This window comes from Lachancea thermotolerans (assembly GCF_000142805.1).
Source record: "Lachancea thermotolerans CBS 6340 chromosome F complete sequence".
Classification (NCBI taxonomy): Eukaryota; Fungi; Ascomycota; class Saccharomycetes; order Saccharomycetales; family Saccharomycetaceae; genus Lachancea; species Lachancea thermotolerans.
Window position 1 is genome coordinate 289,034 of NC_013082.1, and position 27,700 is coordinate 316,733.

At 41.8% G+C, this 27,700-nt stretch overlaps 9 protein-coding genes and 1 non-coding gene across 10 annotated transcripts, besides 1 other annotated feature; 6 read left to right on the forward strand and 4 right to left on the reverse strand.

Moving 5' to 3' along the window:
* Positions 1-41: 41 nt before the first annotated feature.
* Positions 42-1,046, reverse strand: NUC1 (ribonuclease; the record flags this gene model as incomplete). Its single annotated transcript, XM_002554312.1, has 1 exon — positions 42-1,046. One exon carries the CDS (start codon positions 1,044-1,046, stop codon positions 42-44), a length of 1,005 nt encoding a protein of 334 aa, XP_002554358.1.
* A 437-nt stretch (positions 1,047-1,483) lies between these two features.
* LAA1 (AP-1 complex accessory protein LAA1) lies at positions 1,484-7,402 on the reverse strand (the record flags this gene model as incomplete). Its single annotated transcript, XM_002554313.1, has 1 exon — positions 1,484-7,402. The coding sequence occupies one exon, from the start codon at positions 7,400-7,402 to the stop codon at positions 1,484-1,486; it is 5,919 nt and encodes a 1,972-aa protein (XP_002554359.1).
* A 1,142-nt stretch (positions 7,403-8,544) lies between these two features.
* Positions 8,545-10,130: a mobile genetic element (DNA transposon of KLTH part of the newly discovered ROVER DNA transposon family of the Kluyveromyces:degenerate copy).
* A 1,253-nt stretch (positions 10,131-11,383) lies between these two features.
* KLTH0F03432g (KLTH0F03432p) lies at positions 11,384-11,782 on the forward strand (the record flags this gene model as incomplete). Its single annotated transcript, XM_002554314.1, has 1 exon — positions 11,384-11,782. The coding sequence occupies one exon, from the start codon at positions 11,384-11,386 to the stop codon at positions 11,780-11,782; it is 399 nt and encodes a 132-aa protein (XP_002554360.1).
* A 307-nt stretch (positions 11,783-12,089) lies between these two features.
* On the forward strand, positions 12,090-13,133 carry KLTH0F03454g (KLTH0F03454p; the record flags this gene model as incomplete). Its single annotated transcript, XM_002554315.1, has 1 exon — positions 12,090-13,133. The coding sequence occupies one exon, from the start codon at positions 12,090-12,092 to the stop codon at positions 13,131-13,133; it is 1,044 nt and encodes a 347-aa protein (XP_002554361.1).
* Positions 13,134-13,148: 15 nt separating this feature from the next.
* RCY1 (Rcy1p) lies at positions 13,149-15,479 on the reverse strand (the record flags this gene model as incomplete). The annotated part of the gene is made up of 1 exon (XM_002554316.1): positions 13,149-15,479. One exon carries the CDS (start codon positions 15,477-15,479, stop codon positions 13,149-13,151), a length of 2,331 nt encoding a protein of 776 aa, XP_002554362.1.
* A 121-nt stretch (positions 15,480-15,600) lies between these two features.
* On the forward strand, positions 15,601-16,794 carry PRP21 (Prp21p; the record flags this gene model as incomplete). Its single annotated transcript, XM_002554317.1, has 1 exon — positions 15,601-16,794. One exon carries the CDS (start codon positions 15,601-15,603, stop codon positions 16,792-16,794), a length of 1,194 nt encoding a protein of 397 aa, XP_002554363.1.
* A 420-nt stretch (positions 16,795-17,214) lies between these two features.
* Positions 17,215-17,303, forward strand: KLTH0F03520r. Its single transcript is given in 2 exon segments — positions 17,215-17,251; positions 17,268-17,303. It is a non-coding gene; the product is annotated as a tRNA-Lys (tRNA).
* Positions 17,304-17,512: 209 nt separating this feature from the next.
* On the forward strand, positions 17,513-19,282 carry ECM25 (Ecm25p; the record flags this gene model as incomplete). The annotated part of the gene is made up of 1 exon (XM_002554318.1): positions 17,513-19,282. The coding sequence occupies one exon, from the start codon at positions 17,513-17,515 to the stop codon at positions 19,280-19,282; it is 1,770 nt and encodes a 589-aa protein (XP_002554364.1).
* Positions 19,283-20,862: 1,580 nt separating this feature from the next.
* On the forward strand, positions 20,863-25,110 carry BUD5 (Ras family guanine nucleotide exchange factor BUD5; the record flags this gene model as incomplete). The annotated part of the gene is made up of 1 exon (XM_002554319.1): positions 20,863-25,110. The coding sequence occupies one exon, from the start codon at positions 20,863-20,865 to the stop codon at positions 25,108-25,110; it is 4,248 nt and encodes a 1,415-aa protein (XP_002554365.1).
* A 139-nt stretch (positions 25,111-25,249) lies between these two features.
* Positions 25,250-27,613, reverse strand: ACO2 (aconitate hydratase ACO2; the record flags this gene model as incomplete). The annotated part of the gene is made up of 1 exon (XM_002554320.1): positions 25,250-27,613. The coding sequence occupies one exon, from the start codon at positions 27,611-27,613 to the stop codon at positions 25,250-25,252; it is 2,364 nt and encodes a 787-aa protein (XP_002554366.1).
* Positions 27,614-27,700: the final 87 nt, after the last annotated feature.

The window sequence follows — 27,700 nt, forward strand, 5'->3', positions numbered from 1 at the left end:
CAACAATTTTCTAGCATTTATCCATAATTAGACTCGTCAATTTACTTAGAGGGCGAGGGCAAAGAGGGAACCGATTTGGGAGCGGGGAGAGCTTTGACAAATTCTCTCACAGTAATATGGCAGTCGACTTCTTTACACAATTCCTTCTTCTTCTCAGAAGGCAGCTTTTGTAATAACTGCAGACCTGTACTTCTCGAAACCGCGTCCAGAGGAACCTCAAAATCTGTCAATTTCGTTTCATTTGATATCTTGTCATTTGGCAGAACGAACGCAGCAACAGCAACATTATCACTTCCTGGCCCGCGAAGTGGGCTCTCAGCAACAATGACTTTATAGAAATGAGTAGGAACAGCAATCGATGGGGGGTTTCCTATAACTTCATAAGTAACTTTATTTTTTCCGTCCGCAGGGTCCCTTTTCGGAAGGAATAGAGGCCCAGTTAAAATCCTTACGCTACCATATTTCTGTGTGAGCTGGCGACAGAAATATTCAAAATGAGCCCAATAGTCTCGGTTAAACCCTTCTCCAACTTGCGGCGCGATGTTGGTCAGCATGAAGGTTTCATCCATTGCCCTCTGGTTGAATTTAGCATTCGCAGCTGGTGCCATATGGCCACGATCATATCCAGAACGGAAATAGTCTCTAAGTTTAGCTCTGAATCGATCGGGGATACTTTCATCCTCCTTAAAGAATGAATTTTTTCTATCTCCACTTTTATTAGCTAGAGATTCAGGTGTAATATGTTCAACAACCCAATACGGCAACTTAAGTCTGCGATCATAGCACGACACATATTCTTCTCTGTTATGGAGATCGTGAACAGGACCCGGAAACCCGTACTTGAAAAAGGCACTAGGATTAACATCCGATCCGCTAAGCTTCAGAGAGCCTTCGCTTCCTCCGCTGGTAACGGAGCCGCTGACATTATCGACAACATTACCCTTTGCACGACTATTACCACCAAAAGGCAAACCCCAAAAAGATGCGACCAAACCGCCACCTAAACCAACACCTGCGAACCCGCAAACAACATTCCTGAAGCTCATTGAATGCTATGTTTCCAAAAAATTGTAGAGTAAAAACAATTCTCAAGCTATTTAAATTTCCAATCAAATTAAATAAAGGCTCATCGCTTGTCGAGAGAATCACGTGAATGTTATTGGGATTACATATTACATAAGAACGCATACTTTTTTATTAAAGATAGTTCCTTAAACTAGTCCCCCATTAAGCGAATAGTAACATTTGGTATCGGATGCAAAAAAGGACTACGCAATTAAGACAGGTATAAATTGCAACAAGCTCAGGCCAAGATTTGGTTTCTCATGAAAGACATCTTCCTTTTTGCAATTTTCGTAGGGTAGTTTTGACGTTTTCCTATTTTCCTTTCACTTAAAATACAGCGACATCATCAAAACAAAATCATTTCAAACCTTTCACCTTGATACAGTATAATACCTTCATCTTGTATACCGATTAATCTCTAACTAAAAATTCGCAACTCTATTCCGCCTTCAATTCTCTCGTCGTTCTGTGACGGGGTACTTACGAGCTTCATCAAAGAATTCTTTTCATCCTGGACGAGATTCTCCTTTACAGCACTCTTACTACTATCGGGATCGGATTTAATGAGTCTTATCACCTCATCACGAATAAGCCCACATTTCGCGGGTACCTTTCGGGAAAGTGACAAGAGTAGGTGCAAGGAGAACGATAACGCAGCTTTAGAGTCAAAATTGTCAATCTGTAAGCACGTTTCACTAAAAGCTCCAACAGCGTCAACGAGAGCTTCCACATTAAGCAGTTCCGGGTTCCCACCAGCTCCGTCTACTTCACTAGCCACTGCCAACATAAATCGACGAACAATTTCCCGGCATTCTGCAGAATTAGCCGATTTCTTGACCAAACTTTTGTAAGCACGCACTACAACAGCGACAGTAGAATCAGATTGTAGTCCTTCATAAAGTAAGGTAACAACAGATGTAACGTCATCATCAGAAAAGCAATCCCTTCCATTATTCTCAAGTATAGAAAGAGTTGTAATAGCGAGATCTTTGGATAGTTGACCGAATATGGTGTTTTTGTTGGATTCAAAAAAGACAACTATAAGATCTTTTTCCACATCGCTAGGGTCCCCAAGACAAACTAGGGTCTTGAGTAAGGGCAATACGACTGGGACCAAACTATTCCTACTCGGTGACTCAAATACTCTCCCAACAATAAAAAGCAGACATGCATTGAGGTCTGTTCTAAACTCCACAGGAAACTTAGAAATAACTTTAGCTGCCGTTGAAAAACATTTTCTGAGGAACTGGAGTTCAGTTTCCTCAAAACTCGTTTCAACAGCTTCGCCACTTTCGCTCCTTATAAACGGAAGTTTCGAAGATATTAACATCAGAAGAATTCTGACCAAATGGTACACTTTGTCTGCTTCGGCGAAAAAATGATCTTGTTTTGAGCATTGATTCAAGTAACCGACAACCAAAACTTCGATAACGTCAACTAGACGTGTCCTCTCTTCCACATTACCAGTTACCACAACTCTCTCAAAAATTTCTTCGATTTCTTCATGTACTCCGTCGTTGAAAAAAGGTTCATATGGAACTTCAATCAAAAGGATTCTGTACAAAACAGTCAATGTAGAACTTTTAATATCTCGAATTTCAAAATCTAAGGTTAGCTGTTGTAGGCACTGAGCTGCCACAACAAAGACAAAGCTATGCAAGTCGTCTTCATTCAAGCATCGAGAAACAACAGACTTATCAATGATATTGACAGACGCAATCGCGTTTGCAAAAGAAAGCCACACTTTTTTGTACTTTGAAAACCTCCAGTCTTTTTCGCGGCCCACCTTAAGATTTTTACCCTTATTTATAACAGAAGTAGAATTGTTCAAACTCACAAACTCCCTCAAGTGAATTATCCACAAAGGAGCCAAAGTCTCACAATAATCTTTAACCAATTCTGAAATTTTGCTTTCTTTTTCCTTATATGCATAATTTGCCAGGTGTGCCCATGCATCTAAGATTGATAATTCTACTTCTGTTTTCGATCTCTTGGTAGAAACTTTGACTTCACCAACAGACCACGTTTCTGGTTTTTCAACAATTTCAGTTAAAGAATTCACTAAAAGGTTCGAAATTCTAGAGTTCGGGTGGGAATTTGTCGGACTGGAGCATAAGTACACAGCACAAACTTTCAAGGCGCTCGGAATTATAAGAGGAAAACTTCCACTCTCGAAAGCAGGCATGAGTGCACTAACAAAGTGCGCTTCTTCCTCCTCCAGATATGTTTCCCCAGCAACCCAGCTCCTGTCGTTATACGTAGTGATGAGTAACCCAAGGATCTCGATTCCAGCTTTTCTTACATCGGGGACATTGACGGTTGAAGCGCTAAAACAAACCTTAATCAGCTGGGGCATCTTAACGTAAAGAACATTCATTAATTTCCTCTCTTCTTTCACATTTAAAAAGAGCTTGCGCAACAGCGTCATAATTAATAGTTTAGTCTCCCATGACAGAGAGTCCAAATTCACAGCAGCCTTGCTTTCCTCCGTAAAAGCCTTTTCTTCATTCTCGACAATTGAGTCTTTCTCCTCAGTATCTTCGTTCAGGTTAACCCCGCCCACTCCGCCTTCTGATGAAACAAAAGGCGTATTCCTAGAGGCCAATGCTAACAATTCACTTTTCGAAACAAAGAACAGTTTGCAAAGCCTTTCGGTCCAAGAAAGATCTTGTGTAAAAGTATGCTCGAACCATTCCAAAACAAAGTCTTTAGCGGGTTGCGAATCCGGAAATAGCGCAATGTAAGCCCATATTAAATTTTCCAGTTTTCTGTAAAGGCCGTGAAACATTTCGAGTTTAACAAATTGAGTCAACAATTGGAAACTGGCAGCTACACCACTTTCGTTATAGGCTTCAAGTAGTCTAACCCTTGAAGACCTTCCGCTTCTTAACAAAGCGCGCCGGCCAAGGCTAATATACAACGCCTCTCCAATAAACTTGCTAGAAGCTGGAATAGCAAGCTCACCGCTTAAATCACCATTCAATTTAAAAGCCGCCAGGTTAACAGCTATCAGAACACCTTGCAACTCTTGTATTGAGTCTTTGCTTTCAAGCAAAAGGTAGAAAAGATTCTTGAATGCTTGAACAGAAGACTTCGAAAGACGAGTTATCTCAGGCCCCAAAATCTGAGTTAAATGTACAAGAATCTTTCCAATTATTCGATGAGAACTAAATCTACTGCTGTAGCTCACAGCCCAAATTGAAGAACTGTTCTTTCCGTAGTTTTCACTCACGTAGATAGATTCCAATTCTAAAAGCAGGTTTGATGCCTTTGAGACATCCATAGTTGGGATGTTAGCAATCAAAATAGAGATAGATTCTAGGGTCCAAGTATGAACAATAGGATGAGGATCACGAACTAGACTTTCTAAGAGACTGAGAGCAGGCGCAAATTTAAGCCTTCTAGAATTGAAATGTTGAGCACAAGATACACTTAACGCATTAAAAACGCGAGAGTATGGCTCGTCATGATCACAAATATCTTTAACAATAATTTCGTAGGCCCCTGTAATATTTTCGTTTTCAGTATCGTTATAGGCGGCATTTCTGGACGATGCTGCTAGAACAAGTCCCATGCATTCAGCCTTGAGCTTGGCTAAGATTGCGTCTTCATTTATAGGGATGTCTTTGAGGATTTTTATCAACAAGCTGGCAACGGAGTCCTCAACTGCTAGCGCATGTTCTTGAGCAATACTCAATGCACCATGTATGGCGGTACAACAATTAATGGCAATTGCTATTGATCTCAGGGAGACTGTTTTCTTGGAAAATATGCATGAATTCATACTCTCAAGTACCGAATACTGAATTTTGTCGTTAAGGAAAGGAAATATTAGAGAAAAAACCTCCATAGACGAATTAATGATGGATGTAGTAACCCTAGGAGAGTACACCTCTCTTGTAGAATATCCATTGTGGCCATATAATAGTATCAAGCAGTCATAAGACAAAACCGATGTAATAGGCTTGTAAACTTCTTTCTCAAAACAACTGTACCAAAAACCACTTTCTCCACCCCAAGGCTCCAGAGACCGGCTACTGAGAATGCAGTTTGACGCCTTTAGGCCATCGATAGTAAATCCATTGACTTTGCTAGATAGCCCATATGCGAAACCAGAGGTATCCGACAGGAGCACACTTGGGTTAAGAACATATGAGTTACTAGCAGTGGCTTTGGATGACGACTCCTGTTTGCTCCTCATTGAATCTGACCCGGATTGTGTGCTTTCTGAATACAAGTTCGGGTCTGCGAAGTTTTTTACAATCAGAATAAGTATAGCACTGTTAAACTCGTGTTTCACATATTCATGGACTCTCAAATAAATCTGTAAAATTCTATTCTCGTTCTGTAGCAGCACATTGTCTATAGTCTTCGTCTTGAGAATAATTGAGTTGTTGAAATTGGTGCACTTGGCTAAAAGAAAAGAAACTTGCTTGGCAATGTCTGCGCTGATGTCGATCCGACCTAAATAGGCCAGAAGGCAAGTAAGTGCATGGTTCCTTAGTTCCACGTTTTTGTACAATTCATCCTCATCCCTGTAGTTGTAGGTGTGAGTAAGGACACTGTTCCAGAAGAGGAATAATTGAGGGGATTGCGTGCGAAGAAAATCCTCATCACCATAGTTCATGAGCCCACAAAGTAAGATCCATGATACAAGCTGTTTGAAATAAGCTGACAAACCACTACTAACAGGGTGTTCTTTCAAGATTGACGTTGCAAATATTAGTATCCGCATAATTAGCTCATTTGGAACATAATCTGTACTGGATATCTCAATAAGGTTGGCAATAACAAACGTGTGACCATGAACCTTTGGAAACGAAAAAGAGTTTGTGACAAGTAGCTCTTTAGATAACGCCTCAAGGCTCTTTTCCAAGACATCGGAAAGATGGATTGGTGCGAAGTGCAGAAAAGTTTTTAGAACATTGCTGCCGTGAATTCTTATTTGAAAGTTGCTACTAGTCGATAATTCAAGCAGTACCGTTTTAATTGTCGATGCATGTCGACTATTCGAAGAAAACGCAGATGACAGTTCCGTCATCAGTCTATGACTAAGTTGCAGAAAAGCAAGAGTGGAATAATGGACTTCGCCTTCTTTATCCACAAGTAAGTCAGAAGAATTAGCTTCATTGCAGTCGTAAATTGCAAAAAGTATTAGAAGTTTTGAAGGTTCGCTAACGTGAGGCAAAATAATGGAATGGAGGTTTTCAAAATACTCCAGGTAGCTGGATATAATGTCAAGTTTTTGGGCTTTTGTTTTGGAATTATCAAATACCAAGCCTGTGAGCTTCACTATAATTCGCAAATACTTCTCGCCTGCAAGAAATTCGCCGTCAGCAACCAGCGCGAGACCAATAAAGTGCGCTAACGCTTCAAAGCTCCCAGATTTTACAGAACGGGCATCAGATGTCAGAAAGACGTCTGCCAAAAAAGTCAAAACGTCGTCCATCGAAATCGTTTTTTTTTGGAAACACCAGTCATATAAAACTTCCGCAATGCACGAGCTTGTATCAAGTCGAGTTTCATCATGCAGTAAACCGAAGTACGCATAGTTGTTTTGCATAAACTTTGACTTAAAAGTGTCAAGGTGATTGCTAGACGATTGTAATGACAAGAATTCGTCATTCTTGAATAGCAAACCGTAGGATTTTATGACGAGTCCAATGAAAGATATGGGGTACACTTGGGTGTCAAGGACAACCTCATGCATGATGTTTTTGATCGTTTTTGCAAGCTTGCCAATGATAGCATGGTCGATTTTTGGACTGGTGCCAAGAATCACAGCGCCCAGCTTCATCAAACATGGTAGGTACGCTGCATGCATATTTTTCTCTTTCTCGATGGTTTTCTTAACGTTTTTCAGGATATCAGGGAGCAGAGGAGGTAGGAGTGAAGAGAGTTCCTCTGCAAAAAGGACAGCTAGCTGCGTGAGAACAACTGTCGAAGCAAGCTTTACAGCAGAATATGTGTAGGTCTTCTTTTTGCTTTTCTTGCCAGTTTCAGCGGTCATAGTTTCTTCGCAAAGCACATTGCTCAAAGTTATTGTCGTGTCATAAACAATACGCGGCTTTCTGGTCCTTAGCACCTTTAAGCACAACACATATAAATTGGAAATATTCTCTGAGAGAGTATATGAAATAACGGGGAAGTCTTCTTCCTTTTCAGAGACGCACTTGATAAGTTCATCGAGTTGAAAGAGCACCGACTCAGCCTTTCCAGCGTCTTCAGATTTTTGAAGTGTCCAGGTGGATGCCGAAATCCATGCTAAAAGTGTATGTTTTTTGGAGTCAGATTGCTCGATCTGGGCCGTGATACGATCGCTCGGTTCAGCAGACATTGCCAACTCTTTTAAGGGTCCCAAGTGGTTCAAATCGGGCGCTGCGTAGGCGAACTTTAAAGTATTCCGGCTATTAAGAGCACCAAATAATTCGCAAACAAAGCGTACACAATGACATAATGCAGAACTATTAAAATAGGACTGGAGATGAGTAGGGGTGGGTCCGCGAATGCTGTGTGGGTTGTAACGATAATATTCACGGATTAATTCAAGGGTTACCTTTGTAGCTTAAAGTGTTCGGCGGGTCCAATGTGCCATGAAAATAAACACCGGATGTTGATTTTAGGAGGGAAATCGTTTAAAACACGTTGTGACACTCAGGGATCTTCGTCATTTTCACGCTCATTAAAATTTAAAGACTAGCTGGCCAAACTCATTATGAGCTACAATGCAGTTTAACAACTTAAAAGTGATATTAAATAAACTCTAAAGAAATGAATACAGGAATAGAAAATGAGATGTCAGAAGGGCTACAGTAGTGAATAAATCCGCGAGGGCTTTCTTTCATCGTCTTTCTACCGTGCTGTTAAAATACTGGCAAGGAGAAATTAGAATTAATAAACTATGTTTCGCCTTGTAATACCTTCCAGACTGGTCAAAGCTCGCGCATAATGCCTGTTACTAATAGACTCAAAGTTGTAACTCAACGCCTGGTACACAGATAAAAAAGGCCGGTATTGGCCTAGAAAGGATGGATATCAGAGCTAACGACAGTAACAGTATCAAATTGAAAGAGAAGTCGAGAGATATATCCATCGAAAAAAAAAAATCTCGATCTTGGGTCAAATGGATTTGTTTGCCAAGAGCTTAATGAATCCACCTATGATTGATCTTCGTCTTCTGCTTCGCAAAATTCAATTCGTATTCAAGCTGAAAACTTGAGATACGATCAGAAGAATCATAATTCTTCTCAACAATCCAAGAATTTTCAGCGTCTTTTTGCGTTGGAGTATTCCGAAAGCGACATTTGTTACAACTCATCAGACAAGTGCTATTAAAACGCGCTCCACCAAAAAATGAAGCAATGGGAAGATTGTTTAGGAAATCAAAAAACCACTAATTCTGATTAACACTAAATAAACCCCGAAATATTCTAACGAGAGCTACAAATAAAAGGAAGGTAATAATGACAAAGTTAATTTCGAAGATTTTCAAAGTTGACTATCAACGTCCTATTCGGGATCTGACTCTGGAAATATAGTGACAGAGTACCCTGCTTGCAGAGCATTTGCGGTCACTGCCTAAAACGGTTTATACTTAAAACGAACCATGCTTCCTCCAATTTGATTAAGCTACTCAAAACTAATCATAGCTCTGACTATAAGAATTTTTACTCAAAAATAAAACCAAAAAGAACGACCTTACAAGCATGCAAACCATTGTATCTGGAATTCGGAGGTCTTTTCTCCGGTGTACGAGCTTTATGGGGTTTAGCAAGAGAAAATTTACAATGACAAAGGAAGTATTTTTAAACAATTGACTATCATTCAGTTTTGTGGAGCCGCAGTCCTTTCGCGAGGTGGTTAATTTTGTTGCTGAAAAGAACAAGGATGGGTTCGCTTTTTATTGTTAGACACTTGTAAAGGAAATAAGTAATTTCAGTGATGAGTTTGAGATGCGGTTAAAATTAAATCTGGAAAGACCTCAAAAGTTTATATTTTTTCAGGATATTCGGACATCTGCTGTTAGTGAGAGCTACTTTATCATGTTGGTATGTTTTTGTCAGAACCTGGACCGCCTTGACAGACAGTCCCTAAAAAGATGAGTTCGTCAACAATATTGAGGGATCAACTTCCAAAATCAAACACAACGCCTTTCTAAATGAGCAATTCAAAAATTTAGCCGTGAATGCAACTTTAAAACTAAACAGAAATCAACTTGTCCTGCTATCTACAATCTTCAGCCTTTATGAACCTTACCAACGCATTCAAACACTTAAACCTGGAAAAATAAACATACAGAAAATCCCAGCTTTAGTGGGAAGAACCAGAAGAAACGCTCCCCTTGAATCTGCTATTGAAACTTACAAACTTGTTTATCGAGCTGAAAGTAGCTATGCAGGACGATGTATGGAACAACCTTCCTAATGGCTTACAGTCTTAAACACAAATCAACGGGGTTTTGAACCTTGATTGATAGTGTGAGCAATGAATGAAATACAATTATTTTATCCGGCATAAGCCGGTCGAGACCATTGTTTGAAAATTATTACAACCTTGCAAGTACACAGACAGGGCATTCGGTTGCTCACATATTAAGCTCGAACACGAAAATCCAGTCAACATCTAAGTTGCTAAATTTCGAGGCTGATGAACTTGAAGTCAACAAGGTGTCGAAGTTTAAGACTTACTATAGTACTTTCAATAAGCCCCATAACTTAACCAAATCTTCATACTCAAGCATAGAGAGTTCTCGCCCTGACAAAGATACGAGGCCCGCAAAAAAGCTCAAAGCACCGAGCAAGTCCGCACAGACCCTCTGACCAGATAAATTACCATCTGAGCGCCAGGTATTATTTGGATGGGAGCTTTATAATACGTAACCGGTTGATTCTCGGTACGGTATTATCCAGTACTGGATGGCTAACATAAACAGGTTTCCACGATTGTGTGCTTTGGTGTTGTCTTTCTACTATACTAAGCTGTCCACAGCCACTGTTGAAGTTTGTTTCTCTATGAGCAGTAAGGCTATTGAAGGGGTGTTTTTGCTATCCAGCACGAATGTGCAATGGTTCTGAGAAAGCGCTTGAAGTTTTTTGGATTTTGTGAGAGGCTCAAGAGAATATTCTCGATTGAAGAGAACAGCTGGACAGACGACGGTACGTCAGATTATTATGGTATCAAAACAATTCCTGTAACCTGCATCCTTCCAGCAAAGAAGTACGTTTTATAATCACCCAAACTGGCCTCAAGAACTGAAACCCTTTTACGTTCTAATATAAGTTTAGCTTTAAAAACCAATTAAACGGCTCCACATGCTGCTCAATAACAATAGACTCTAGTTATAACTACAGATATTATGAGCGCAAAATTTATATATTGCGCTCTAATCGCTATCAATTATACTACTCCTAGCTATCCGTCCCCGGGCCTGGACTAAGACGACGGATTAATCTCCAGTGGATAGAGTTAAAAAGCAAAAAGCACAGACAAGCCGGAACGCATGAAATTCAAGGCTTCGTAGTGTTGAAGGATTCAAAATTATTACATAGAGCTGAACAATAAACTAAAATTTATTACCTCCATGTAACCTCTTGTCAAATGATACCCCTTAATGGGTTGCAATGGCCTCAAGCTCAGAACTTGAATGGTTTGGTATCCTTTAACTAAGCTAAGGAGTGAGAGAAGCGTCAAAATAGAAGCCAGTGTGCCTCACTGCACCTGAGAGAATTAAATATTATAGAGAGAGCTTGCGGGGGTTTGCCCTAGCCTTCCAAACACAGCCAGGGGAAAAACGAACTTGAAGAAATTCTTAAAAGGTTGGCCTCAACGAGAAAGCAGCTGCATCAATGACTGCCAATCATAAAAAGGCATTGGCTTTTTTTATCGAAATAATTGAAACAACGTAAAACAAGGCAATAAAGTGGAAACTACGTAAGCTTACTCAAGTTCCGCTTGTTTTCCGGCTCTCGTTCTGTTCCACCTCTTTTGAATCAACTCATTTAGAGCATGTCCCTCTGGTCTCCCCACTTTCCGCTCGTAGGAGTAATAACTCATTGTCCCCACCCCGATCGCGAAAATAGGATCTAAGAACCTAGCACGAAGACGTATTGTTAGTAGTTTAGCCTTGAAACTTGCGCGGAAGCAGAACCAACTTTCCCAACAGGTAAGGATTTGGTCTCACCATAGCGTTTTGCGTGTGTGCACTAGCGATATTAATCTTGAATAATATGCTCGCCCGACATTAATTTTTCAACCAAAAATCTATATTCAACTACGTCCAGGAAGAGGCTACAATCACAATTATTGAATAAGACGTTCGATGTCAGCCAATTCTGTCCTGCTCATTGATGGCACTTCTGAAAGTTCAAAACAATATGACATGCATCTTGTACCGTGCAGGATTCGCACAACTGGTCATACTAACGAGCTCGCAAACAACTTCAAAAAAGACGCTGAAGAGTCTGCAGAAGACAATTCGCAAGTTGTTACCTATATAAGGGGTCGCAAAATCATTGGAAAGCCTCTGACGTGCTTGGACCGTTTCCAAACTGTTCTTTTGGAGCCCGAACAAGACCCTGAAACACCCAATACCTACAAAGAAACTGCAAGAATTGGCATGGTGTTCAATTACGAACGCGAAGGCAACGAGGCTCGCCTACAAGAAGAGATATCAAAGTTCGAGGAGCACCTTCAGCTTGCGGATGTGATCCATGATTAACGACTGACCGTGGGCAGAGCCATCTTCATAGCATACTAAAATCGTATTTCTGATCTCTACTTGCCAAGCAGCCATCTTTCACGACACAACAATGAACTCAGAATACAAAACGTGTGGTCTATCGTGGATAGATCTTCCTATCCAATGCAGTAGATCGAAGTCACACATTATGATATTCGTGCGGGACGATACACAGATAACGCATCTGACTCAATGAGCCAAGACAGTTAACCCTAGGAACACGGTTACCGCTATATATAGAGCAACAGTCACCAAACATCAAGAGCGCTGTATTGAGATCTAAGCCATGTCTTTGGTGGGAAGAAAAAGGGGATATGACAAAGAGGGGCTAAAAAACCAGGAAAATTGCAACACGAATGCGGCAAAGCGGACAAAGGTCAATAACCACTCAAGGGCTGCGAAGTTCGAGCAATTTATCGACAGAGCGCCCCACGAAATCATATTACAACTCAAGTGTCTTGTAAGTAGGCAGGATATCATTTCACTAGCATCTACGAGTAAGCGGGTAAGAGAGCGCCTTTTGCCATACCTCTTTGACAGAGTCAAGTGTTCATGGCCCGAGCTGTTGAGCAGCTGGCGCAACCCGAACGGTGTATGCGCACCCATAGAACACCCAGAGCTTATAGAGGGCATACGAATAACGTCTTTTTGCTCTAAAAACGAGTGGACCTTCCCGTTTCATGTGTTGTTTTCTCCGGATCCATCGACAAATCCCATGGGGAGGTTAGAAAGCTTGAGCATGTTAAGCTCGGGTTCAACGAATTTCTTCAAGTATTGTGGACTGGTTTTGAACCTAAAAACTCTTAGCATAACAGCTGTCAAAAGCTCTTCTGTATTTAGCCTGGAGCACGTCAAACAATTCCCGTCATTGCAAGAATTGAGACTTGTAGGCTTTCACATTGAAGATGCTGAAGCCGAAGCAAATCCCCGCAATAACCTTGGGTATCTGAAGCTCGAAAATTGTACCTGGTGTTACCCCTTCAATCTCGAAAGCTTTGGAAAGGACAAAATTCATACGCTTCACTTGAAGTATTCAAACAGCTTCATCGTTAGTGAGCGATTCAAGCACTTGCTAAGCTCTCCCAGTTTTACCAATTTGAGAGAACTTTCAATTGTCAATGACGAAAAGAGTCTGGAACTTACAATATCTCTTAAAATAATGAACCTGATACACGCGATGCCTTCTTTAGAGACCCTTATATTGTCTGGTAACATTTACAATGAAGCTTTAAACGGGCATGCGAGTTCTGGATCCTCTAATCACACGAGTATTGTTGCATTGAATAACGTAAAAGTCTTTTATTCAAGTTTTTTGCGGGATCTAGGCTAGTGCCCGAGACAAAATCTAAATAATGATACAATCGCTAACGCCCAAACCATACATTACTTTTTCAACATCCTTCCTTACCCTTACCCAGTCTGTTCGGCGTTGTACAAGCTCATATATCTCTTCCTGACTAAAAATGCCCTGGAACCTGCCGAGGTCACATATCATCTTACCGAGCTCTTTTGAATCTTTCCCTGAAACGAGGTATAACTGTCCAACTGTTTTCAAGCCGGCGAATAGTGGCACAATTTGCTTTTGTTTAAGCACATTAGCAATGAAATCATAGTAGTAGTTCAGGTCACAAATTAGAAAAACAGCCCCATCGCTTGAAATGAGGTTTTTTTTTATGTTCTTGACGATCTCGTTGAAGAACCTCTCTCCGACTTCCTGCTGGAATATGTCGATTGTACCCTTATCTGTGGCTCCAGTCAAGAGAAAACAATGGTTGCGTAGTAGCTCAACGTTTTTGGCCGCGGCTTTTGAAGGTTTTATCTCCTTTTTGGCAACTTGAGTTGGATCGGGATTATAGTCATCAGGAAGTTGTAAACTGCTAAACACAAATAGAACCTCGTCCATTAGCTTGTTTATCCCGACATTCAAACCGTTAGCGACATAATCGTCTATCATTGTCTCGAAGTTTTTCTTTACTTGAACAACATCGTTGAGGAAATCTTTATTCCTGTCCATTATATTCGTCTGGATAAGTTCATTCTTGTAAAAAATGGATATCATCTGTAAGACTATGTCACCTGTATTCACAAGCTCAGTAAACTTTATTAGTGGTTCGACGTGGGACCCTAGCGCCTCGAATTCGAGCTCAACATTCTTCAATTGATTAGGGTCGTACTGTTCAAGAATTTGAATGGCTTTGAAGAACCCTGGCCTAAAGTGTTCGTTGGCTAATGTCGTGACCAAGGTTTTAAAGACCTCTTGGCATTTTGATTTAACAACATCCGCGATATTATTAATAATAAGGAATGTTCGCATGTTTTCTATGCAGAACTTACAGTCCTGAACCACTTTGTAACACAAATCAAGACTGACCAGAACTTGGATGTTTTGAAGATTGTTGTTCATAACATTCAAATTATAGGCCATCTGCAGTCGTTCTTCCTCTGCTGTCCTGTTGTTATTTGTAATTTTGAATATTTTAGTGAACGATGTGAGAAAGTTGTTTTTTTGGTCGATTAGCTGCTGCTGCTTTGATGCCTTATCTCTCAAATCACTGTATATTTGTTCGTTTTGCTCCTGCTCTTTTAGTGTCGTTTCCTTCTGAAAGTTCAATAGTGTCAATTCTATTTTCTGCCCAAACTCTTGAACGGTAGTGTCAAGATAGTTCATAATTTTGGGTTCCAAGTACAAATTGAAAAATTCTCTGACAATTTCCTTTAGTCTGGGCCCACCATTTTTACTCTCTGCTAGACCGTCAATTAGTTCCTCATTAACGTATTTGAATAATTGAGGCATGAAGCTAATGGTTGAATAGGCCCCAGGAGATTGAAGATCATCAATTACTTGGGAACCTAAATAGTCAGCTATGCTATTGGCAATGACTGATTCTAGGTAATCAAGGATTATGGGGTACTTGTCGTCAAATAATGTATCTGCCAATTCTATTTTAGAGTTCAAAAAGATCTTTATTTTCTCTAAAGTAAGGTGCAGTACTTCGTTGCTAGTTTCGCTGGATTCGGGAGGGAAAAGCTGTTGGGGCAAATCAACTTCACTGTCAAAGTCATTCTTACTCTTGAAAAAGTCAATGGCAGTATTCTCCTCATGACAGATCAACAGCACTTCAATGAACTCAGCGGCAGAACCAAAATCCTGCTGACTGAAACTCAGATCCATCTCTTTGATAGCAGTATTGATAAACAGCTCCTTAAAAATCCCCCAGTTCTCTTGTACTTTGTGATAATAGGTGTAGTCATTAATGTCCCCTTTCGCGTATAAGCTTAGATTCATAATGATTTTCGCTTGGGCAAGCGGGCTTGAGTATTCAGGAGAAAAGAATTTTTTGAAATCACTGTGATAAAGCTTGTCAACGAATCCCTGATAGCATCGATGTAGCTCTATAAAGACCGCTTTCGCTGTTGAGGTCGTAAACACCTGCAACTTGGAAAGCACGTCAATAGCATTTCCTTGTTGTAGCATCATCTGGACTTCGTCCTTATCTGAGGCTTTTGTCAATCCTATCCTTAGAAGCTTTTTGCACCAGAACTCGCTGTCATTTGGTCCAACCAGATGAGTATAATAAACATTTTTGTTCAATTGTTGAAAGGTCAGATAGTCTCGTGTCGTTAGGTTGCTCGCAATCCCAACGACAATATTAGTCACCTTCAATAGGTCCTCCATAGCTAGCACCGTCTGCTAAGCTTTTAGGATATATTCCACCCCAGATTTTACCATATTTCATTGTCAACATAGCAGCGGGCTTAGAAAATTTCACATTTGAAATATTAATATAATATAACCGATGGACACGCTCAAACCAATGGAAATGAAGGAGAGTAACAAGGAGATCCCGGCCGCAGGAGAGGCTGTGGGCCCAGGAGACTTTGAGCTCAAAAAAACCATAGAAAAAACGGCAAGTTTTGTTGCCAGAAACGGGACTGAGTTTGAGGAAAAGCTCGATAAAGCCAAGTTTCCTTTCATTGATGAGCAAAACGCTCACTATCCATATTATAAACGATTCCTGAAAAGCTTCAAAACAACAGAGCAAGATGAAATCTCAGAAAGAAGACCCATAAATTTACCTACGCCTTCCATCCCTTATCCGTTCGTTTTTAGCACATTCGATCGGCACATACCGCGGAGAGATTTAGAAATTATCAAGGTTACTGCACTCTTTTGTGTTGTGAATGAAGAAACGCGTTACCTGGAAACTTTAAAAGAGCAGTGTAGCAAGAATGAGCTACTTGCATTCCTGGATCCCGACCACGCGTTAAACGCCACTTTTACCCATTTTATTAATCAATACAAGCAGGTGGCGCGCAAAGACTTTGGGAAGCTTGTTGAGCTTAACGAAGACCGCAAACTCGCAGTTTTGGAGCGAAGCTTCCAGAGAGCAGAGTTTGAAGAATATTCACATAAAATGGAAGCAGAACAAAAACGAAGCCACGAGCACTTCAAGCTTAAGTTTTCAGCTTACGATTGGGAAAACTTTGAACTTTTAGGCACCATCGATTTCAGAAATTTAGATGAAGAGAACTATTCAGAACCTTTAGATTTTGACGTGATACGCCAAAAGTCGCTTCAAAAGAATCAAGGGACAAAAACTTTTGAGGGTATCCTTGCACTTTCCTCGCTCCCCCAAAAAGGGACCAACGAAACGGACAATGGTGAAGCAACAGTTAAAGCAAAGAAGAAGAACAAAATGAAAATACGGGCTGCAGGGGAGACCCGACTCAAAAAGAACAAGTCCCAGACACAACGCACCGAAAGCGAAGAAAGACTAATAGAGTGCCCGATAACTCATAGAATGGTACCGGAAGCTAGTTTCGACAGGCATATTCAGGTTCTCCTAAGCGATCCGAACTATTCTCGCGAAAGACAGGAGTACGAGGCAAAAAATAATATAACCAACCTGACATTGGAAAGCGTGCACCAAAACATTAAACGACTATCGAAAGCACCGCCGACGCAAGCCGCAAAGAAGCAAAAATTTTGAGTTTGCATGTAAGCACATGCTCTTACATATAATAACATCAATTTAGCTACGAACTTTTAATGAATCAGCAACAAAATGTCTTAGTCGGTGAGAATAGCTACCAAAAGTGGAATAAACTTATCAGTTTTTTGCACAGGGCGAGCAGGAGCTTTTTTTCACCCTCTTATTTAAAGCTCTTCATCATCCAATGTCCTGATTAGGATAAATTGAATCCTTTCAGTCAAACCCTGCGTAGTAACATTGTATATGACGAGAAATACTGAGTACGGACCAATATATGCAATTCTATCAAACCCTTGTGCATTGTAGTTGTTATCTATCACCTTGCTCTCAGGTCTATAACTCGCCAAGCGTTCGGGTTGTATAAAACATACACAACCCTACATATTGCCTTCTGCCGAGGCTTCGGCACAAGACTCTTCCTTGTTAGCTCAGTTGGTAGAGCGTTCGGCTTTTATGTTCGCTTACAGGGAACCGAAATGTCAGGGGTTCGAGCCCCCTACGAGGAGACTTTTTTTAGAATTTTGGATCTCAGAAAGATTAGTGTTTACAATTGGAGGTGTTTTTTTTGAACCTCGATAATTGCATAAGCTATAGACGTCGACACCCGACATTGGCAAAGGTAGAAAGAATATTTGGGCTCTTCTCGGACAACAATAATTGTCCTTTGGATCGGCTATCATTTTACAACTATAACTGCTTCGAGTGGGTATGAGGAATGAATTCAACAGTTGAAGTTCGTTTGGACAACATCTTTTTTCAATCCTACGCCAAAGATCCAGCGTCCGGCAGCGCGATCTACGTGTTTGACTCAACATATTTGCCTTCCGCAGATGATGTTGAAAGCCGTGAAGTTTACGATCTTTTGATCGATGAGGTGATGGATAGGCTTGTGACGAAGTTGCCGGAACTGCCGTTTTCCTTGGTGGTTTTCAGCTCAGGCTTCACACAAAACAACGTTAGCTGGATCTATGGTGTGAAAATGTTCGCCAAGATTCCAAAAAGCACCCGTGCTAGGCTTCAAAAAATGTTAATCGTGCACGAGTCTTTCTTCGTGAGGACAGTGTACCAGGTGCTGACGAATGCTCTCAACATCAACCCTTTCAAAAACAAAAACAATGCGGACGCAGTCATACATCACGTTGCTAACTTGACTGAACTTGCCGAGTACGTTGACATAACGCGGCTCCGTATTTCTTTGAACGTTTACCTTTATGACTACCAGTTCAATGAGACAATATCAGTTCCTGAGAGCTACGTGGCAGAAGGGTCTTCACTAGCGAATAGACAATACAGACAGCTGATTTTTGATAAAATCTTCAAGCGACTACAGATTGACGCTCCTAAGCACGAACTGGTTTTCCAAAGACCTGGCTCATACCAAAAAGTCAACGTATTGTTGGGCGTAATTGCCAGAAACAATTATGTGGATTTGTCGCAGTGGGATATTTATTCCCTCGCAACTGTGTTTTTGCACTTTATTAAAGGCAAAACTAAACCAGTTTTGCCGATAGATCTCATTCCCTTGCCTATAAGTGATTCATTCGAATATACTTACAACACCTTTGTGAGTATGATGTTGTACAATGGATATTACGAGCTCACGTTGTACATATTTGAGCTTTTTTTAACTCTTGTGGGTAACTCTGAGGTGACTTTACATGACTACAGAACCCTGAGTAAATGCTTGACAGCTACTTTGTGCAAGGAGAAGGTGTCTCTTAAGACGTCAGATAGGCTGGCCATCGGATACAGATATACCAGAAACGTTTTCATGAAGTTTCATGACCTGCGGCATGAAATTGAGCAAAAAGGCGCCTTGAAAGCTGTGGAAGAACCGCGGACTCCTCGCTTCACAAGGGAAGCTCCTAAAATTCCACCTCCACGCAAAAAAAGCCCAACAAAAGCCTGCAGATCAACTAATTCATCAAAGGAGAGGATTCCTCCAACTAAGCCTCCTGCGCTGCCAAAGAGAAAAGGAATACCGAGCTCAAGCACCACGTCGTTGCCTGCTGCTGACTTGAGGGCTGAAATGTCTCCGTCTCCTCAACCTATGATGTCGAGATCCGAAGTCAGTCTGGACATCACAGAACCTCGGTCACCTAAGCTTGGTGCCACGCCCAATCTGCGACTTGGAAGTAATTCTTCTATAAACGTATCCATGACAAGTGACCCTAATGTCTCTCCACAACTTCAGCCTCAATTGATTCCTGATGAAGCTGTAACATTTAAGTCGAAGCCTGAGGATGATCTTTTCAAATTGGATCAAAACATGTCAAGTCTTTTGTTGGACAATAACCAAAAAATCCAGAGCCTTGATAAAGAGCTGAAGAAGAAAAAGCAGGCGAGTAACCTGGGGTCTGAACGGTTTTCGAATTCTGCTTACTCAGACATTAAGGCAGAAAATAAAGTCAGCCGGCTCGCCGCGCTTTATGAGGAGAGGTTAGTTGGAATCAGGGTCATGGAAGACATGAGGAGAAATCAATGAATCTAATGTATCTGGGAGGACGGGGTGTATGTAACTTTGTCATTCGCATTAAGAGCGCCGATCACTGCGGCTCTCTTTTTAGCGTATGTATCTATGTATGGAGAATACGAGATTTCAGTTAACTATCCAGGCAAAGACAATGGATACACTAAACGAACCCATGGCGCGGAGGAAAGTTGCAAAAGTGCGTCGGCGCTGTCAAGGAAAATTTATTAATGATTCCATTGGCAGGCCAAACTTGAGCCCAAATGAGGTATTTATGGTGAGTTCTTTAAAAGGAACACGCTTTAACACTTCCTAACACAGCTCGCGCAACTTGACTTTAGCGGTCATTTGTCTACAAGCATTTTCCCAGACACTTCAAGTTATAGAAAGTTTAGAGCCAGAACTCATCATGAATCTTAAATTTGCTTGGGCAGATAGTATCCACGTAGAGATTTGGTATTATTCATTGAGTTTGTGTTTTCTTGGAAATGTGGCATCCAATACCGCCGTTTGTGTTCGTGACACAATAAAATGCCCGAAAACAAATTAATTTCGACAACATTTCGTGGTTATTCTTGGCTGATTAACCTCGAAACCAAATCCTCACAGTCTCCTCAATGCTTGCGATATTCAGTATATGCCAAGACGAGAAAAGCTAGTCCTGTATCACGTAAAAGTCGATGCGACCATTATTGTCTAAAATATGATGCCAAGAGGATATGTCAGTTCTATATTAAAGCAGAAAACAAAATTGCAAACTCGAAATCTGCTTATAGACTTCTGGCACATAAGATCTTATGCGCAACGGCATGCAAGGTCGCACACCTCTAAGCCAAACATACTGTACTAGAAAATAGCAAGTGGGGCGCTCCATAAGGGGAGCCAATAAGAGGCAACGATCTTCAGAAAGTCGTTAAGACTTCCCTACTCGAGTGCCAGTGACAGTAAAATTCTACGAAGTGGAAACCGAGGGGTGAAAACTTTGGATTTTCGTCTTTCAGCGTTTCTCACTTCTTTTAGTATCGTAATGTCCGAACAAATTGGAGAAAATAGGCATCTGTAGCCAAGTTTAAGGCGAAAATTATGGCAAATCTCGCTGGAAACCCCCGTGTGCGCCAAACTAGTCACCCAAACTGAGAAAGCTACAAGTTCAAGTTAACAGAGGTGAAACCAAAGTCCTCTCCGCAACAAGATCAATATATAGCCAGAAAGCTCGATATCCGGTAACCCAAATAACCAATACAAAGTTAACACTTCCTAAAAATCCCAAACAGGAGAAACATGACGCTTTGTCTGTTATGAGCGTAATGAGCATACCTGGTGGGTATTTTGAACCGTCTATTTTCGTGTATGATGCTCAATAGGGTAATCAATAAACTCGAACGTTTACCGGCGATCAACAAACCACGATGATCTTGTTTGGATTAGAAGCGCTACCTACATAAAGCTCTATTCTCAGGACGAGCTATCCTCCTGTTGCTTGGTAGAGACTATAAAGCTCAACTTCAAGGCTGAAGCTCTATTTCAGGAGGGCCCGATTTAAGATCTTGGTCGATCGTGGCTGATACAGTAGCTTTCTAAAGCGTTGTTTCTTTATGAATTTCTCCACGCCCCAGTCCTTCAATTGCGCTAACAATAGAGTAAACAGAGACTCATCTGTTTATGACGTTACGCCCACCAAGCCTCTCAGTCTTTCAAAATCGCCACATGAAGAGCAGCTGCGCTCTGAGTCCAACTACTTCCACCGATCCTCGACATCAATGGCGACATCCAATTCAAACGCATCGTTCACAACTGCAAATTCTAGCGAGAAGCTCTTAAAGGATTACGGATTATCTACAAACTTTGATTTCCAGGAAGAAGGAAGCCAGATATCGGAGTCTACAAGCGAGCAAACACCTATCGTGGCGCCAACCGTGACATTCGATAACCCTACTCCACTTATCGATGGTTTTGGACAAGAGGGTGAGAGTGAACCACAGTCACCTGATAGTTTTAATTTCGTGGAACGTTTTTCTGAAAACCAGCCAGGTCAGCATTCCACAACTGGGCTTGGGATTTCAATAGCCAATAGTAGTACAGAAGAGAATATTAGAATTGATTCTTTTCGCAACAGTTCTGGTCTAGAAAGAAATGCGGAGCTAAAGCGCCTCTCGGTTCTCGAGCCCACCGTCTCGCCGCCACAGTCTTCTGAGAAGATCTCTAAAAAACTGGAGCGTAAGAGCATACACGAAGCTTACACCAAACAACCGTTCCACCTTCCAGATAGTGATAGAAACACTAGCATTGATCTTGATGACACTATTAATACGAAGGCGGAGAGTAACACATTCCAAGACTCTACCCTTTCTCATGATTATACATACGAAAATGATCTGATACAAAAAAGTCCCGAACATCACGCTGTTGAGCGAAAGCACACTTTCAAAAGAAGCTCTGAGTTAGACCTTGATAGCACAAGCTTGGCTTATCTCTTCATAATTGCTATACACTCGTTCAATTCTCAATCACTCAAGAACGAGGAAGACATAGCGATTTGCCTTTCCTTCGAAAAAAATGATATTGCATTTGTTCACACTGTCGATGACTCGGGATGGGGTGAGGTGACACTTGTCCGAAATCAAAAAAGAGGTTGGGTACCGTTTAACTATTTTTCTGATACTGTCAAAGCCCCGCAAGGCTTAAAAGAAGGACAGGACCCAAACTTAGATTCCAGAAGGCCTCTGGCAAAACTATTTTCATCTTCTGCACAATTTTTACTTCATCCTCAGGATCATCCGCTGCCTGCCGGACCAGGCATGACTTTTTCACTTGAATATATCAACAGCATACGAGACGGGGTCAAGTTTCTGCTTCAGACAACTGACTGCGTTTCTCGATCTAACGAATTAGTCCAGAATAGACCAATCGTGAAAAAAGCAAGGAAGCTTCTTCTTGCTGACTGGTATAACCTGATGATCAAGGCAGATTCTTACAAATATACTACAATACCGAACAAGATAGATACTCTGAAAAATCTCGTATTTCAAGTTTTGAGGCGAGGATATGCATTCTACAATACTTGGAATTTCGAAAAACAGACTTTTATTAGAGAGAAGGAATTTGGTTTGATAGAGCCTCTTGAGAAAGCGCCAGTCTCTTCTTATCATGAACCCAAGAGCTCACAAACTGAAAAGTTGAAACGCGTTAATGCTGCATCGCAAGGTTTCGCGATGTTACCTGAAGCGCCTTTCGCAGTAGCGAGACTGAACGAAGTTCATGATTTGCTATTTTCGTATATTGGGTTGATACTGGGTCGCCTGGACATGGTTGAACATAATCCTGCTGCGTGTGAGGTCCTCGAATCCGTTGTTCATCAGATAATTGTGCTTTTAAGAGAGCTGCTTTATATTAGCAAGTGCTGTTCATCAATCATCCAGTCGCGCTTCAAAAACACTCAGCGAAACGAGACAACACTTGATCAAAGCCTTGACCCTCTTTTATCTCTAGTCTCAGAACTAGTCTCTTGCATCAAAATCTTTGTGACACAAACTATGGGTGAAAACCTGGACATCGTCAATTCTAGTTCAGATGCGGTTTCTATCAAAGACGAAGAATATCTATACACTGAGGAAGGGAAGCGCCTTATTACAATAACATCGAGGATGACTGGGTTAATTGCCACTTCAATTCAAGGGTGCCATCGATATCTGAATCTGATTGGGGACTTCTGCTTGGGTGAGGAAAGGTCCTACCCAGATTTTGAGTCTTCCAAAATTACGCCCGAGGGCTTTGTTAAGAGGTGCTCCATTGGGCTCAGCAAGAAGTTCTCTAGTGCTCCGTCAAACAAGCCAGTGCCATCACAAACTCCCAAACAAGGACTAAGGCATCCTTACTTCAAAAAAGTTTATCGTTATTCCACTATTCGGTCCGGGGACAATGCAATGAGTTTATCCACATACGGCTCACAATTTCTTCAAGATATTGTGCCGGATTCTACACCCTTGTTTGACAACTCCTCTTTTGATAAATATAGAATCGAAGAAGATAGCTCAAGCGCGGATCTGCAAAGAGAAGCTATCAACAATAGAGAGAAAATGCAAGATGAAATACAATTTGACGATGAGCGCAAACTCATCGGTGCGTCACAACGTGCTCTGGTTTTCCTTTTAACTGACGAATTAAATCAGCCAGGAGAATTTCTAGTTTCGACCTTTCTATTGAACTTCAGATCTTTTTCCAGCACCATTGAGTTGATTGACGCCCTCATTACAAGGTTTGATATAACTGATAAGTCTTCCAAATTTGAAAGAGGTTTAAACAATGGACAATACTCGTCTCGCTCGTCGAGGCTTAGGAACAGGCGGCGCTTAGTTTGCAGAATTTTCCAGGTATGGATGGAGAGTTATTGGGACTATCAGGGTGATTATGGGACTTTGGCTACTATAGCCAACTTTTTCAATGAAGGGGTTTCAATTCACTTACCACTGGAAGCCCGAAACCTTCTTGAAATTGTCGCTCAGGTCGCAGATAGGTGGATGGTTTCCAGGAAAGAAAGCCTTCCCTTTTCTTCGCAAATTGTCCAACAACCGATCAGTATTCCAAGCAGAAGCTCTATGATATCGATTGAAACATCTTCTTCTAGTAAAAGGTCAACAATTATTTCTGTGGATGAAAATATAATGGAAAGTTACGAGCTCACAAAGCTTCCCTCGGCACATACGAGTTCAATTTCGATCCCTCTACCGCCACTAAATGTTGGAACGTCGTCCCTTCTCAGTAAAAGAAACCTGAACGATATCGAAAGAATATTGAAACATTACCATTCATTAACAAGTAGAACCATTTTAGGATCGAGCTCAAATGAGCTGCGAGACAATTGTGACTTAGAAAACATGATACAAAAATGGTCGTCCCTCGTGAACGCTTCTGGCACATTTGATAAGTCCTCTAGCTTAATCCATAATGATCTTAATCTCGTGGAACTTAACCCCCTAGAGGTTGCTAAACAACTTTCCTTGATTGAATCGGCTCTATTCCTGGCAGTAAGGCCAACAGAGTTGTTGAATCAAAACTTCATCCCCAAGAAAAAGCATCTAGCTGCCTCTCCTGATGTAGAGCGGATTGTTGATTTCACAAACCTCTTATCCAATTACATCATAGAATCTATCGTTGTTCCAAAAATTTCAATTAAATCTCGTGTGAAGAGGCTGACGACTTGGTTGAACATCGCACTTTCTGCTTTGTACTTCAGAAATTTTAACTCCCTTGCGACTATAATGACAGCTTTACAAAGCCATATATTAAGCCGCTTATCGACGCTGTGGGATAATGTGAGCGAAAAGTACCTCGATCTGTACCATTATCTTTCTAAGATCGTGCATCCAAATAAAAATTACAACATCTACAGAACAAAGCTGCATAAACTGGCTACAGGGTTCTCGCCTACTGAGAACTCGTTTGGAAAATCCCAGGTCGCGACTGTTCCTTTTTTTGCCTTGTTTCTGCAAGACCTGACATTCATTCACGAAGGAATAAACGACTTTCGAGACCCCTCATCTTTTCGCCCCAATAGGTTAATCAATCTTGACAAATACTTTAGAATCACGAAGATAATTTCACTGATGCAGTTTTTTCAGATTGGTTATGATACAGATGAAAAGCCGAACTTTTTGGGCAGCAAAAGGGACTCGTTGTTCAACTTCACTGGGAACACCAGCGTTGACACAACTAGGATAAAACCTGTTCCTGTGTTGCAAGAGTTTATTTTCTGCGAATTTTGGAGGGTCAACACTCTCTATGGTGCAGATGCAGATAGAGGCTACAAGATGAGCCTCGCATTAGCCCCTAGGAGCGAACTTTGAGCAGCGGCATGCTGATTTTATCAAATTTCAGCGATACATCATGCGGCAACCCTTATCGAGTCTATAAATATTATGTAATTCACAATAAATGTGCGTGAGCTACAAAAGCTTGTTCTATTTTACATCACCACTTTTGAGTTCAAGCACGGCGGACTTCTCCTATGTAGTTGATAGCTGAACCAGCTTTAAAGAACTCGACCTGGTCTTTTGACATTGTGTGTTTTGTTTTAATGACGAAAGACTCGCCAGATGGCTTTGTAATTTTAACATCCAAAAGGCCTCCGTTAGCTCCTTCCTTTTCTATCATTTCAACAAGGCCAACGGTTTCTAATACATCACCAGAGGATATGCGGTCATAGTCTTCCTCGTTTGCAAAGGTGAGAGGCAGCATACCTTGCTTTTTCAAGTTAGTTTCGTGAATTCTGGCAAATGATTTAACCAAAAGGATCTGTCCTCCCAAAAATTTAGGAGACAACGCTGCGTGTTCTCTGGCTGAGCCCTCACCATAATTGTGCTCCGCCACAACAGTCCAAGGCCTTTCTTCCTGTTTCCACTTGATCATTAGTTCAGGAATGCCATAAGCAGTACCATCAAAGTCATATGCCTTGTTCACCTCGCCAGTTTCCTTGTTCTGAGCACCAATCAAGGTGTTGTTGGAGATGTTTTCTAGATGACCTTTGTACTTCAACCAGACGCCAGCAGCTGAGATATGGTCAGTTGTACATTTGCCTTCAACTTTCATTAGGACGTTTGTTTTCAATTCCTTGCCATCCCAGGGCTTGAATGGCTCCAACAGCTGCAGACGATCGGAAGTTGGTGAGACTTTAATCTCGACTGAAGCGTCTGGAGTTGGATCTGTTGGTGGGTAGAACTCCTTTCTACCAGAGACAAAGCCGGTTTGGGGTAGTTCATCACCACTTGGAGCTTTGAACTTGAAGTCGGAGCCATCATCCAGTTTGATAGTGTCTCTCATAGGATTGAATTGAGCATCTCCTGAATAGATCATCGCCGTCACCATTTCTGGTGAAGTCAAAAAGTTCATTGTGTTCCTATTCCCGTCATTTCTCGCCCTAAAGTTACGGTTGAAAGATGTGAAAATAGAATTCGTTTCCTTGGAAGTCTTCATGACGTCCTGTCTATCCCACTGCCCAATGCATGGTCCACATGCATTGGCTAGAACAATTGCGCCGTTGTCTTCGAAAGTTTTGACGAGGCCATCCTTCTCCAGTGTAGCTCTGATTTGTTCGGAACCAGGAGTGACAAAAAATGGGATGCGTGGTTTCAATCCAGCCTGAGAGGCCTGTCTCACTAGATCAGCGGCACGGGCCATATCTTGGTATGATGAATTTGTGCATGAGCCAATTAAGCCCGCAGAGATCTTCTGAGGCCAGTTTTCCTTAGTACATTTCGCCCCGAATTCAGAAATAGGGGTAGATAAATCAGGAGTAAAAGGGCCGTTAACGTGAGGCTCCAGCTCACTCAAATTGATTTCGATGACTTTGTCGTACTCGGCGCCCGAGTCTGCCTTCAAAAAGTTGTATTGGTTAAGAGCAACATCGGCAGCATCAGCCATAACTGATCTCCCAGTTGCTTTCAAGTAACGACTGTGAGCTTCTTGATAAGGGAAAGTTGAAGTTGTGGCACCGATTTCAGCACCCATGTTACAGATGGTAGCCATACCAGTGCACGAAAGAGTTTTGACACCATCGCCGAAATACTCAACAATGTACCCGGTACCACCGCGCACAGTCAAGATACCTGCAAGCTTGGTAATTACATCTTTAGGAGATGTCCAGCCTTGCATTGAACCTGTGAGCTTGACACCCAATATTTTTGGGGCTTTCAATTCCCAAGGAGTACCTGTCAGGGCGTCGACCGCGTCCGCACCACCGACACCAATGGCTATAGCACCAAGGCCACCGGCGTTTGGTGTGTGTGAGTCAGTTCCCAGCATCATAAGGCCTGGGGCGGAGAAGTTTTCAAGGACGATCTGGTGGATAATACCAGAACCTGGACCCCAAAACTGGATCCCGTACTTGTCGGCACAACTCTGCAGGAAGTCGAACACTTCTTTGTTAGTGGCGATGGAGCTGCTCAAGTCCTGCGACTCTCCGTCTCTGCCAACAATCAGATGGTCACAGTGGATAGACGCAGGGACCGCTGTCTGGGCGAGACCTGTGGTCATGAATTGAAGCAGCGCCATCTGTGCAGACGCATCCTGCATGGCCACACGGTCGGGGTGAAGCTTGAGGTACTCCAGCCCACGGATATCCCGAAGATCGGAAGACTTAATGGACTCCTCAGGATCGCAAAGATGTGAGTACAGGATCTTCTCGGCGAGCGTCAGTGGGCTGTTGTTGGTGATCGCCTTGACCTTCTCCAGATTAGCGATGAGCTTGGCGTAAGGTGGGACACGTGACTGAAATTCCTTGGGCACATTGGCGAAGTTGGCGGCAACCTGGGTTGCCAAGTGTCTTCTGGATACTGACCTTGCGGACAACATAGCGAGGTTGGTGGTGAGTGTTCCAAGCGCTTATCCTCGAGATGCTGTTCGGGTCCAGTCCTGGCCGATCATATATGCGCCATACGT